Source organism: Hypomesus transpacificus, chromosome 9 (genome assembly GCF_021917145.1).
Source record: "Hypomesus transpacificus isolate Combined female chromosome 9, fHypTra1, whole genome shotgun sequence".
NCBI lineage: Eukaryota > Metazoa > Chordata > Actinopteri > Osmeriformes > Osmeridae > Hypomesus > Hypomesus transpacificus.
In genome coordinates, this window is record NC_061068.1 from 1,038,155 (window position 1) to 1,052,151 (window position 13,997).

The 13,997-nt window shown below is 44.7% G+C and overlaps 1 protein-coding gene across 1 annotated transcript; it reads right to left on the reverse strand.

Moving 5' to 3' along the window:
* Positions 1-1,658: 1,658 nt before the first annotated feature.
* On the reverse strand, positions 1,659-11,283 carry tspan2a (tetraspanin 2a). Its single transcript, XM_047026606.1, has 8 exons — positions 10,992-11,283; positions 7,189-7,291; positions 4,239-4,336; positions 3,920-3,994; positions 3,482-3,574; positions 3,262-3,327; positions 2,849-2,932; positions 1,659-2,641 (listed from the first exon to the last, which is right to left on the reverse strand). Exons 1-8 carry the CDS (start codon positions 11,058-11,060, stop codon positions 2,576-2,578), a joined length of 654 nt encoding a protein of 217 aa, XP_046882562.1. The 5' UTR covers positions 11,061-11,283; the 3' UTR covers positions 1,659-2,575.
* Positions 11,284-13,997: the final 2,714 nt, after the last annotated feature.

A 13,997-nucleotide genomic window follows, 5' to 3' on the forward strand; every position in this document is an offset into this window, starting at 1 on the left:
CCCCCTCCTCCTGATTCTGCACAGGAAACACTCCCCAGGGAACTCAGTGCCAGCCAGCCTGCTACTGCCCCAACCAGCTACCGCTACAGCACGCATTAGAGGAAGTCACCCACTAACCAGGCTTAACATCTGCCAGTGCTTCCAGTTACCTGTGCAAGGGGCTCGCTGGGCTCCTGGACTTCCTGTGTGGCCTAATTGTGTCACTTCCACTTCCTGTACGGTTCTCTGGCTGCTCGTAGGGGCTGGGAGAGCTGTTTGCACGCGAGGAGACGTGCTGGGCGGGGCACTAGCTGACCCCTCCCCCCTGTTCCCTCTGTGAGGGAGAGGAAGAGCAAAAGTTTCCACAAGACTTTTTCCATTTAATTTTTTTATGATGATGCAGTTTGATATTATTTTGACTATTTAAGACAATTCCACATTTTGCTATTAACTGAAATAGTTAGCAGTTCTGGCATTCCTGGTGAATGTGTATACGTGTTTTTGGTTAACATATTCACATTCTCATGACATTCAAATGTCAGCATTTTAGTCTTTGTCTTTAATATAAAACCTTTTGTTTTTCATTTCAACTTCACAAAGAAAAAGGTTTTTAGTCCAATACATTTTCAGGTTATAAAGTTTATTTTGTGGAAAGGGGTCAAATCACCTAGGCTTGTTCAGTAACACTTCACTAGCGTTCAAGCGACCCCGATGAGTACAGTGGTCCATGACAAACCTCAGATCTATATTCCGTTACATGTGATATTGTGGGCCACTATTAATCTATTGAAGGATTCACTTTTTCACGTTCTGGCGAGCACTTGACGTGTGTGTGTGTGTGTGTGAGAGAGATGGTTGTCTAGTCTTCTACAGAGATTAGCAGGGTCCAAGGTTGGACAGAGTACATATTGTGTTGTTAAAAAAATAACGTATTGTCTTGATGAGGGGCATTAGGTCAAATAACAGTAGTTTGGGGTAAGGTAACATAGCAAATTAACTGGTAGTTTTAACAAAAACAACAAAATTATGTGCAAGGGGGGGAGGGGGGGGGGGTAGTCAGTTTGAAAATATACCGCAGTATTTGAATCCTTATGGAAATGTTTTTGCCTTAAAATGACTGATGAAAAGCTGTTACATGCAGAACAGCATTTAAATATTACTGTTACACTGTCTACTTGTCCTGTGTTTTTGTACAAGCAGTAGATTTATTAAATAAAGTATCCTTAATAAATTATGTTTGGTGTTAACTGTGAACTAAATGAGGGGAGTGGAGGGGTCAGATGGCTGAGCGGTTAGGAATTGGGCTATTAATCAGAAGGTTGACGGTTCCATTGCCGGCCATTTCAAATGACGTTGTGTCCTTGGGCAAGGCACTTCACCCTACTTGCCTACAGGGATAATGTCCCTGTACTTACTGCCAATTCTGGATAAGAGCGTCTGCTAAAATGACAAATGTAAATGAGTTAGCAAATGTAACATAAGGTAGCCTGTTTATCAGAAGCTGCGACCTCTTAATCTGGCGTCGATATCTCTATCCTGAGTTCTACCCTTCAAAATTATCTAGAAAATGTTGGTAGTTGAGTAGGCTAAATCCCATCCTTGCCACACAACTTCACCGAATGGAAGCACATCCGTGAGCCTACTTACAGACCATTTCTACTGAAAAAAGTCACATAGAAAATGGACAATGGTCTTTATTAATTCCTGGTTTAAAAGTACGATTGAATCACAACAAGCCAACTTCATTTAGAACCCGGATCTACCACACCAAACTATAACGCACATCTTGTTGGCACACAAGAACATTAACATCCACAAATCACACAACACACTAGTTCACCGTCAAAATGTTGCATATCCTTCTAACAGTTTTAGCTGCACCACTAAAAGTAAAAGTCCATTATTCTGTCAAGGATGTCGAAAATATTCAGGCAGGAACTGCAGAGCTGCTTCGCTCTGTCTTAACCGCTACCCTGAAATGGCGGCGAAAGTTTTAAAAGCTGCTGGTGCGTTTCAAACGTTTTTTTTCCTGCGATTTGTTAGCAAAAAGACCGCCTTCTCGGAGGGCACAGAAGAGCAGCTCAAGTGCCGTCATTTAGTATGACACCAAATAGATCTACACGAACACACGCCGGGTGAGTGTTACACAAAATCATCACCCAAATTGGAGGTCGCAAAGAACATCGAATAAATAAGTGTTAAAAATAAGGTTTCTATTTACATCAGTACTCCTCCTCATCCCACGTCACAGAGAACGTGAATTGTCTACCATGTACAGAGACGACCTAGTTACTAGACGCTAGATGTCAGAGAAGTACGTTGTGTGTATGAGAGTGATGATGACAGAGATGGCTAGTATGATGCTGGGAGAACAGTAGAAGTAGCAGAAAAGTAAGAGATAATGCATGGTTCTAATCAGGAAGATGCTGGGAATGCCATAGTAATTGTGTTCATTCAATTATATAAAATGTCCCTGGTCTTGCATATCGAAGAAGGCAGAAACATCTTCTCATAGTCGACTGTGTTGCCCTCCCTCCCCAGTTCAGACACGTGATTATAGTTGGTGTCTGTGGTCTGTCTGGAGGGGGAGGGGGGTCTAGATGACCTCCCGGTTGTTTCGGATAGCACAGCACAGCACCATACTGAAGATCATGCCAAGGGCCTGAGGACAGAGATCAGAGAGAACATTAGCGTTAACAGCAAATATGGCCCACACAACAAAATGATATGTTATGATCATAACCTTGTTGAACATTGCAATCTGATTACAATGGAATGGTATCGTGCTTTCCACCTGCAACACTGTCACTTCACAATCACTGTTCTGCCGTAGGTCAACGTGGAGGATGAGGAATTGTATGCTACCTACCATTACTCCTGCAACACACATCCCCACATATCCAATGATGTAGAGCTTTTCATTGAAGAAGTCTGTTATTGCCGTGAGACAGTCCTGAAACACAAGGTGAGAACCACATTACTGTCAGGAAACAGATGTCATCCAGCACTGACATGCTGTTATAATGCCACCTAGTGGCTAGTGTGGTACTGCAGCCATTACATTTGTTGTCCATATTGTATACATTTTTTTTGTTGATTAAAGCAACAGTTGCTTTAATCTAAAGCAATGTATAAAACAACTCCTACTTAGTTATCTATATCCTATATACACAGGTATATGTACTTTTCAACATCTATTTTATTGTTCCCATAACTCACTGGGATTTAGTATGTAAGTAGGAAGGTAATGAATGAAAAGAAGAAGGAGAGAGGAGGCAGTACCTTGGCATCTTCCCCAGCATCACTGCAGAGAGAAGGGTTAGGGGTGGAGCCTCCACAGCAGTTCAGCTACCAAAGAAGAAGAGAACACAATATCACCACAGTGATGAGTACCACATAACCATAGCTAGGAAAAACATCACCAGTGATGAGTACTGCATAAGCGACATGGATGACATCACCAGCAAGAACAGGAAGTAGAAACTCAGCGGCTGTCACTCACCACAGAGTGGTAAACGGTTGCTATGGCAGTGGCATTTGGGCTGGTCTCGTCAGTGATCGAGTCGCTGTAGAACTTCTGGACCTCCTCCACTATCTAGAACACACCGGAATCAAACATTTGAGTTGTATTCATAAATATACCTTAAAAGTAATGTCAAGAGAAAATATTTGTTTTAGTCAGGTGGCTGAGTGGTTTAGTCAGGTGGCTGAGCGGTTACGGAATCGGGCTAGTAATCAGAATGTTGACGGTATGATTCCCGGCCGTGCCAAATGACGTTGTGTCCTTGGGCAAGGCACTTCACCCGACTTGCCTCTGGGAAATGTCCCTGTACTTACTGTAAGTCGCTATGGATAAGAGCGTCTGCTAAATGTAAATGTAATATTTGTTTTACTAAAATTGGATGTTTTTAGTTGATCATCTCACAAGGAAACGACTTGCCTTTTCTTTGTTTAAGAACCCAAACACTCCAGCCACAACCTCAGCCCCGAAGATGACAAGAAGACAAGCAAAGAACTGCAGAACAGAGTGTTTGTTACATTACTGGACAGTTTACACACACACAAAAAACATTTCTAAACATTTTAGTAGGTATACAAATGTGATCTTAATGGATGAGTCACAGGAGACTGTACACACAGAATTCACAGTTTGCTTTGAAATGAAAATGTGAAAACCAGTACACATATATAGTACATGTCTGTACTGTATTAAACCTGAGGGTACATGCGTGACTGGAAAGGAGTCAGGCTATGCCTACCAATCCCAGAAGGCACTGCGACTCTCTTATGGCCCCGAAGCAGCCGATGAATCCCACCACCGTCATGAGACCACCAGCCCCAATCAGAATGTAGACCGCTGATGACCAGGAAAAAGAAGGGGGAGAGAGAGGGAGGAGAGAAGGAAAGAGAGAGGGAGGAGAGAAGGGAGAGAAGGAAAGAGAGAGGGGAGAGAGGGATGAGAGAGAGGGAGGAGAGAAGGGAGAGAAAGAAAGAGAGAGGGGAGAGAGGGATGATAGAGAGAGAGGGACAAGAGAGAGGGAGGAGAGACGGAGGAGGGGAGTGGAGGAGGAAGAGAGAGAAGAGAGAGAGTTGTAGAGGTGAGAGGAAGAAAGACAGAGTTGGCAAAAAAAGATGAGTACTATGTTCTGCTCGATCAAAATGCAGTTCAACAGTAGAACTGTAGGTGGCGTGGTGCACAAGGAATGAAGCAGACAGACATAAGGATCAGGCACCAGATTCAGAGAAGGGACTTTCTGTAGGTCAGGGGACACAATTCTTTTTTAAAGACACAAAATACAAGCGCATTAAGGCTTCCGACAACTGACCATAAGCAACACAGGGACCAACTGACAGGGAGGGTACTTTCCATATGTAAATAATACTGGACGTACACATTTCCGCAGTTTGTTTTCGATGTCTCTCGAGTTACTGCAGAAGGGTAGAGAGAGGGGGTGAGAACAGTGATGTGCCAGCGAGGGTGGGGGTGAGAGGGAGGGTGAGAAATGGTGGGAGGGAGGGGATGAGATAAGGGATGAGCCAGAGAGGAAGGGGGTGAGAGGTGGTGATGGTGGTGGGAGAGAGAGAGGAGGTGAAAGAGGGACAAATGTGTGATGGAGCGGGGGAGAGCGAGGGAGGAGGTGAAAGAGGGAGGAAGGGCTGAGGGAGAGGAGGTTCAGTCAGAGCAGGTCCTGACAGACACTAGGCGTTGCCGTGGCAGCATCTGTTCCAGAGCTGCGTAGCTCCCAGAATGGCAGCATAGCGTCATCCCCCCAGTGGGCCCCTACTCCCTGTCTTCCTCTCTTCCTGCTCCCCCTCTCTCTCTCTGCCTCTCTCTCTGCCAACTTCTCTTTCTCTGTCTCTCTCTCCACCAACCTCTCTCTCCACCTGTGTCTCTCGCTCTACCTCTGTCTCTCTCTCTACCTCCCCCCACCCTTCCATCCCAGACACACTTGAGCCTGCCCCTTGTCCCTCCACACCCTGCGCCCAGGGGCCAATCAGCTCCACAGGCCCTGATGGCTAATGAAGACCCCAGGGGCTGGGCTTGTTTACTAGCACCAGCGCAACAGTGAGGTGGATGAGAAGGAGGAGGAGAAAAAGAGGAGGAGGAAAGGAGAGGAGAAGGGGAAGAGGGGAAGTGTAGAGGAGATGAAGAGAGGAGGAGGGGAAGTATAAAGGAGATGAAGAGAGAAGGGGGAGGTCCGCTGAGGTTTTAACTGCAGCAGGGAGTTGAATTTTCCCCCCGTGCAGAGGAAAATGATCTCCTAATTAGCGCTGGTAACTGGAGACTAGACTGCTTCTTTAAACAAAGGATGCAGATATGTCGTCAGAGAGTTTGATACCCAGATGACGAGCCCCTCCTTTTGAATCCTGCTTGGGTTAACTGTTTTCCTTTCTTGGCGTGGACAGTATGTAAATCGTTCAGTCAATAGATTGAACACACACACCTTTCTATAATGGCCACACGGTTCAGCTCATCTTCGAAACACACACACGCACACCAAATGGAACGTGAACCCCCCTCACAGGGAGTGCTATCACCATGGCCGTTAGGACATCTCTATTGACTCTTGAAACAGCTTTTGTAGGAGAGATGCATTATGGGAAACCTTCTCCCCGCATTTTGCGTACGCGGACCCATATCATATTTATCTTGTTGCTATGGTTGCCACTCGATGACACAGCGTGATCAATCTTTGCGTCTGTGCAGGTGACACATCGACTGGTTGAGGTTCGGTATCCTGCAGACTGCTCTGCATGTGAGAGACACAGGCGGCCTGTTTGAGTCACAGTCACAGACAAAGTTTACCAGACATTTGCATGCTCGAACATGATAGCCCATTACTGCAATCCATGGCGGCCTACTGCTTCAAACCTTGGGAGGAACTCACCTTCCAGCCCGCTGGGCATGTAGCCAGCTGGGTGTCACCTGCATGTTCAGCTGGGCCCCTTTGCTGCTATCACTACACTGTACCATGATGCAACACTGGATGATATCATGCTTCTATTGTTGATGGAGGAACATTCAGTAGCTAGGGGAGGGGAAGAGAAGGGGGGGAGGGAAATATGGAGAAGGGCAGGGAAGGAGTGGAGTGGGGGAGCTAGTGAGTCTCAGAGCCACGCCCTGCCCCTAGCCTCTACCCTGAGGCACTAGGGCAGCAGATTGGTGAAGCTGATAGAGTGAAGCCACCATTTGAGGTCATGCTCTATATAGGGAGATGAAGAATGGTGACATTATCTTCCTCTGAAGACTGACTAGAGGGCTGCTATTGAACAGGGGAGCGGACGCCAGCAACAGCTCTTCACGGCTGGCAGAAACACGAGGTCTGCTGGATTACCTCCTAGGATTTACGAGGTGGTTTGCTGTCGCTCTGGTCCTTCCCTGAAAAACCTATTACCTCAGGCCCGCACAGACACCAAAGCACTGATAACATAAATACAGTAACATCAACAGAATGGATTTGAATAGTTTCATTCAAATTAGCTGACATACAGTAAAAGAAGCATATGGAATAAAATAGAAGAATGTAGCAATAGGACAATTAATGTGTTGACAGTGATCTGTGTGTGTGAGTGTGTCTACTGAGAGAGTGTGTTTGTCTACTGAGAGAGAGTGTGTGTCTACTGTGTGTGTGTGCGTGTGTGTGTACTGAGAGAGAGTGTGTGTCTACTGTGTGTGTGTGTACTGAGAGAGTGTGTGTGTGTGATCACCTAAGAAGAAGGTGTCTGGAGCACCGTCTCCTGTCAGCAGCTGGGTGGTGTCGGGGTCGAACATCAGCCACAGGCCCACCGCCAGCACCAGCAGACCAGACACCTGCGGACCACCAACACCCAGCATCAACATCTGGCATCAACATCTGGTATGAACATCTAGCATAAACATCTGGTATGAACATGTAGCATCAACATCTGGTATGAACATGTAGCATCAACATCTGGTATGAACATCTAGCATCAACATCTGGCATCAACATCTGGTATGAACATCTAGCATCAACATCTGGTATGAACATGTAGCATCAACATCTGGTATGAACATCTAGCATCAACATCTGGTATGAACATCTAGCATCAACATCTGGCATCAACATCTGGTATGAACATCTAGCATCAACATCTGGTATGAACATCTAGCATCAACATCTGGTATGAACATCTAGCATCAACATCTGGTATGAACATCTGGCATCAACCTCTGGTATGTCCGGGATCATCTAAGTAGCAGAGGCAACAATTTATAAACACTCGATGAAAAACACGTTCATTATAGCAGGGAGAAGCCAAGGCTATACTCCCCATACTGACTGAGAATAAAATGTCAATTGTTTAGGCAAATGAATAAACTGGTCGAGGTATAGAGAGACTGTAATGAGAGACTGTAATGTTCAAGATGAACAGAGGATGTAAAATGATCAAGCTGAAGAGAGAATCAGATTTGTTCCTAATGCTGAGAGGGCTACTGTTGGAGAGAGACTGAGAGACCAGCTGTGCATCAGACACTAGCTGACCTGCCTTCCAGCCAGCTGACTTTGAGATCTGCTGGCTGTAGCTCCCAGGGGAAGTTTGACCAGAATAAACCATTGATTGTAACCCAGTAACAGGGACGGGTGTCACACTGACTCCAACCCCTCTCCCACAGGTGCCTGGCCCCACAGACTATCTAGTTTCCTGCCTGCCTGCCTGCCTGTCTGCTTGCCTGTCTGCCTGTCTGTCTGAGATGTGCTCTGACAACAACCCAAAGACGAAAATACGACATATTGGCCAAATGATGCAAAACCCTGTTTTCTATTTGTATTTCTTGCAGTCAATACTGCATCTGTAAAACAAAGCAACAGATCTGGGGCTTTCATTCCCAAACCTGAACTCACACAACCTGAGTTAGATGAGGTGGGTCTTTATTAGTAGTCAAACTACACCAGAGAGGCCACTGTCGCTGTCGTCCCTCCGCACAGGGACCTCCTGTGCGGGCTGAGCTGTGAACACAGGCCCTGGGTGACGTAACACACCCTGGCATGGGCTCTCCACTTGGCACTGTTCCAGTCCAACCCCCCTAACCCCTCCACACACACAGGCCCCGCCCCTACTTGCTCTCGACGCCACATCTCTGTCTCCCGACAAAGAGCCGCTGTCCGTCAGGTGACATCACCGTGGTAACAGGGGACTGTCTGCCAGGAGTAGGGCAGAGCCACTGTTGCAGCAACGTCCAATTAAACAACAGATTAGGTCGATTTGTCAGACCCTCATTGGGCCTCGCGTCTGATCAGCGCCAGCGGAAGGTTCTCTTTAGGAGATGTTCCTCCGAGTGAGATGAGGGAACCGGTCCCACGGCCTTCTGGGAACCCTGACCGTATGTTCTAACCAGAGAGGGTTAGACTGGGTTCTCCAGGACAATACTTCAACAGAGTAACAATCTCCCTCTCTACCAGAAGATAAACAAATGTCTCTTTTAAACGGAACAATGTTTATGTAAACAGTTAAATGACTAAATGTAAATGTCTAAATGTTATCACACAATTTGCATTCGAATACACAAGGCAACATTTATAAATAAACTAACTCAGTTTACATATAACATGAAACTTTTTAAATTACCAGTTAAGTAAATTCACAGATTCAACCTTCATTCATTTCTTCTTCGGTCATCAGGTTACCATAGATACCAGCCTGCATGACGGAGCGGTCTATTTTGGTCTACATCGCTGCAACACCATGTTTTAAAGAAACATCGGCTGACATCTAGGACTATTCAACCACATTCATCAGTCATTTAACAGGCGCACTTATCCAGAGCGACTTACAGTAAGTACAGGGACATTCCCCCGAGGCAGGTACGGTGAAGTGCCTTGCCCAGGGACACATCGTCATTTGACACGGCCGGGAATCGAACTGGCAACCTTCAGATTACTAGCCCAACTCCCTAACCACTCAACCACCATGTTCTGCATTCAAATGCATTCAAACACATTTGCTAACACGCTAACACATTGGTCACTGTGTCTACTGCAAACATTTAATAGACACACTGGTCACTGTGTCTACTGCAAACCTTTTAGTTGGCAAATACACACCATATCTTCAGAGGCCAGCGAGGTCAGCTGTGCAATGACCTGCTCAGGTCTGTAACAGTTCCCAGGTGAAAGAAATTTCCATAGATTTCTTATCGTTGAACCCAGATCACTGTCTTACCAGACAGGTGGTTCACATTTACATTTAGTCATTTAGCAGACGCTCTTATCCAGAGCAACTTACAGCAAGTACAGGGACATTCCCCCGAGGCAAGTAAGGTGAAGTGCCTTGCCCAAGGACACAACGTCATTTGGCTCGGCCGGGAATCGAACTGGCGACCTTCAGATTACTCTGCCACCTGACTCACTAGCCTTATTCTCCTGATGGTGCTTCCTGCTTGTGTGACCTGTCACCATTGGTGAGTTGCTCCAGTGAATACACCTACTTAGCACCTGCAAAATTGTTACAAATGTATGTGTACATGACCACAATAAAGTTGTGTTCTTATTCAGAGGCAAGCATTTCTCATATAATAACAATACAAAAAGTTACATTAGGCCTTCTCCTCAAGTCAAACATACACATCTCCCCCCCCCCCCCCCCCACCCACATACATAAATAAAACTTTGCATCAGTTCTAAATTGCGGAGAGGGGAAGATGGATATCGGAACTGTCGCTGACATTCTGAGCTACGCTGGAAATGTAGCAACTAAGTGAAAGTTTGTTGTGCTCATCCGTGCTATATATACGGCAACTAAACCAGTAAATATGTAACACGACTGTAACCTATTCTGCATACAGTTGGGACCTTGGTATGCTGATATCCATGTTAAAGACTGTGGCCTTAGGGGATCTTGATGAATATTAACCTGCCTTCCATGAATATCAACTATTAACTTTTCAGTGCAGGCTGGAGTGTCAATGTGTTTGTTTAAGGGAGTTGTGTGAAAGAAAATTAGAGAGAGAGAGAGAGATAGAGAGAGAGAGAGAGAGAGAGAGAGAGAGAGAGAGAGAGAGAGAGAGAGAGAGAGAGAGAGAGAGAAAGAAAGAGAGAGGTTGTATTGCAAGTGAATATTTATAGCCTAAATGGTTTATTACCGGCATAAATACACATAAATCAAAAACATGCAGCGACTGGCCAGTCGCGTGTAAGCAGTATAGACCACAGTAGCCTATATAGCAGACCGTATCTCATTGACGGACACTGCCCATGATAATATCTCAACAAAACATTATTAGTAAAAACATGTTTGATATGTAAACAATAGTAACTTGAATGGGTTCCCGGATCTAACTGTGAATTGTTTCAAATGTAAAACATGCAAGCGTTTCAGGGCAATTAAAGCAATTTAATATATCGCCATAAACCACTGACCAAACCATAGAGTTACATCTAGCCATCGATAGAGATGATGGGTTGGGTGCGTTATGTAAAGGCTGTAGATACGGGAGTTACATCGATTTACTAAAACCATTAACAAATTAGAGGGAAAAATATCTGGCTTACCCAGAATATGAAGTTGAAGATGAACAGAAGATATTTCACGCATTTCATTCCACCTTGCACTTTACTCATCTTGCCTGTTTGGTTTGAGGAGTCCGTATTTAAAACGAATAAAATATATCAGAGCAAATGCTGCAAAAGAATGGACACGGACGCTAAACGTCTTTCACCACAATGTTGATTTAAAATGTTTCATTTATCGAAGGAGATTAATCATAGGGAGTACAGCTTCACAACAACAGCGAAGAATGAAAACATTCGGGAAAGCAGCACACGCGCCTTTTCGCACCGCCCATTCCGTTGTGTGGCACGTGAAGGGTTAACCTGTACTACCAACATCTTCATTCCATCATGTCAGATATTGTTTTGTTAGCCAACAGTCAGTGCTGCAGGTGTGTATGTTTATATAGCCTAATTACATCTTTAAGATATCAATAGCCTATGTTTGTTAAACCCTTTATTAAATGGTAGAGCTTGACCATTTGTCAAATATTTTTAGACAAATAGGTTAAAATAGGCCTGTGGTGTCTTGGTGTTCACATAAAGGTCTCCTGAACGACACAAATAGCTAAGAATGCAGAAGAAAAGTAGGCCTACTAAATATTTCGAAGTAATTAGTTTGGGAAATTATTATTTGAATGAAGAACAGTTTGTTCCCAAGAATCCCAACACAGCAGTTGTTGCAGGACGTGCGAAATGCCGAGGATATTTCCGTGAAGGAAATACATCAGTCTTCGGTGTCTGACGTGGCCGTTGAGAAAGGGTCAGATAAGGTCACGATTCTCTCCGGTTTTTTTCACTTGGTCGTCAAGGAGAGTTGTCAACAAACTCGACCCATAGTTCATAACATCTTTACTTAAACTTGTATCTGATGAAAACGCCTCTATAGCCATTAAGACTCGATTTTTTTTACAATCTCAAATTCCCTTCACTAATTTAGTAGCCTACGAGCGACATGCAAAATGACACACAGCAATTGCCATCTAGTGGGTCAAAAGGATTATGGCGTGTCAGCTGTTCTGTTGCTAGAGTAGCCAGTGCAGAGCCAAAATGTTTCTATGACCCTGAGCCAATGTAGATCGGTTAAACTCAGCTGTTTTGGAGGTGTCTTCAGCGAAAGCAATGTTCCTCAACTTATTTTCAACAACTGACCCAACTTCTTTTCAACAACTGACCCACAGTGGTCATACACTGTAGGGTATGACAGAGTCCTACACTAGGCTTACACAACATTTTATTCATCTAGCAGGTTGGTTTTATCCAAAGCAACAAATAGTGCACCTCCTACAGCAGGTCAAGGATCAGAAGTGCGCAATTCGCCAGTATTTCGGTGGTCAGAGTCAAACAACCGTATTAACAGGGCTTAGGATGGTGTGTCTATAGAAGATGTCTGCCACCATCTTCAACACGCCTCCAAATATAGCTAGCTAGCTCCAAACACTGGACTCAGCCAGGCTCAATCCATGCCGGAGCGTTTGTCGGATTGTTACACCGTAAAGAATCATAACTTCACCGTGCGCTAGACTGTGTCAGTCTACGACACTGTCTTCGATTCAGATTGTGGTTGAATAGTCCTAGATTTCAGCCGATGTTTCTTTAAAACATGGTGTTGAAGTGATGTAGGCCGAAATAAACCGCTCCGTCATGCAGGCTGGTATCTATGGTAACGTGATGACCGAAGAAGAAATGAATGAAGGTTGAACATATAACACGTACATATTCACACTACGCTGATTGTGTAGGTATTTGTGTTTGTCGGTCACTATGACCTGTCCTAGATGCAGATTGGGGTTGAATAGTGCATAGGCTTTTGTATTCGAAAAACTCAATGAAAAATTGGCAGGGAGCACTGTAAATAACACGATAATAGTTTCTGAGGCCTGTTCTTAATTGCAGTTAGCAGGGCATCCATAAGGGGGCGCTGTAAGACTGACTGGTGTAGTTGTGTTGTCAGAACTCCCTCTTGATATCTGCTTTCTGTGTTTTGAATGTTCCAACTCATATCTTCTCGCTGCCATTTTATTCTTCCATTACAATCCAAAGACTATGTGAAGAAAACTCAAAATGGGTTTCTATGTAAAACTCTGATCTGTTTAAACCAATCTTACAAGTACAGACCCTAAATGATATCAAATGTTTACCTTCCTTATAATCATCCATGTTTTCATAGGTATCTCATGATAGGATGCCAGTTATGAGAACTCTTTCCAGTCCTGATCCCAAGGTTAAGGAGAACACTTCTGATTTGGGGACAAACTCATTGAGCATTTGACTGCAGATGAAAAGATCCAAGGTTCAAATCCCATATGGTTGAAACTGTTTGCTAAATATACACATTATTTAAATATTTTAAGTGTGTGAATGAATAATAAATACGATATAAATACCTCTGATGATATCAAGATGATGTTGTGTCACCCTGGAGACACACAGCAGGCCTGAGGCCTAGAGAACCAACCATAGCCTTCTGTGCATGGACTTCAGCGTTTAATAAATAACAACAACAGAATACCAGACATGTGGTTTACAGTATGTACATGCAGTCCTCGTACGTATGAACAATGATGACAAGGATCTGTATCTGTCCTTTAGTTTTGTATTTGTGTGTGTGTGTGCATCTCTGTGTGTGTGTATTTGTGTGTGTGTATCTGTCTGTGTGTATCTCTGTGTGCGTGTATTTGTGTGTGTATCTGTCTGTGTGTGTGTATCTGTCTGTGTGTGTGTATCTCTGTGTGTGTGTATTTGTGTGTGTATCTGTCTGTGTGTTAGCGTCGGTCAGTGTTTCCATGACTTGCGGCTGAGCACACACTCGCAGGCCACATTGATGCGTATGAGCCTCCAGCCCACCAGGTTCTGGAAGGTGGTGAGCGCGCGCACGAACGTGTGCGAGTTTGTGCACAGCGAGTTCCAGTGGCGTCCGTCGATGCCCCGGCAGCCCACGCGCCCGGTCCGCTCGCTGTGACACACGGTCTCGAAGAAGAACTGCTTCTTGTTGACGTTGTTGATCTT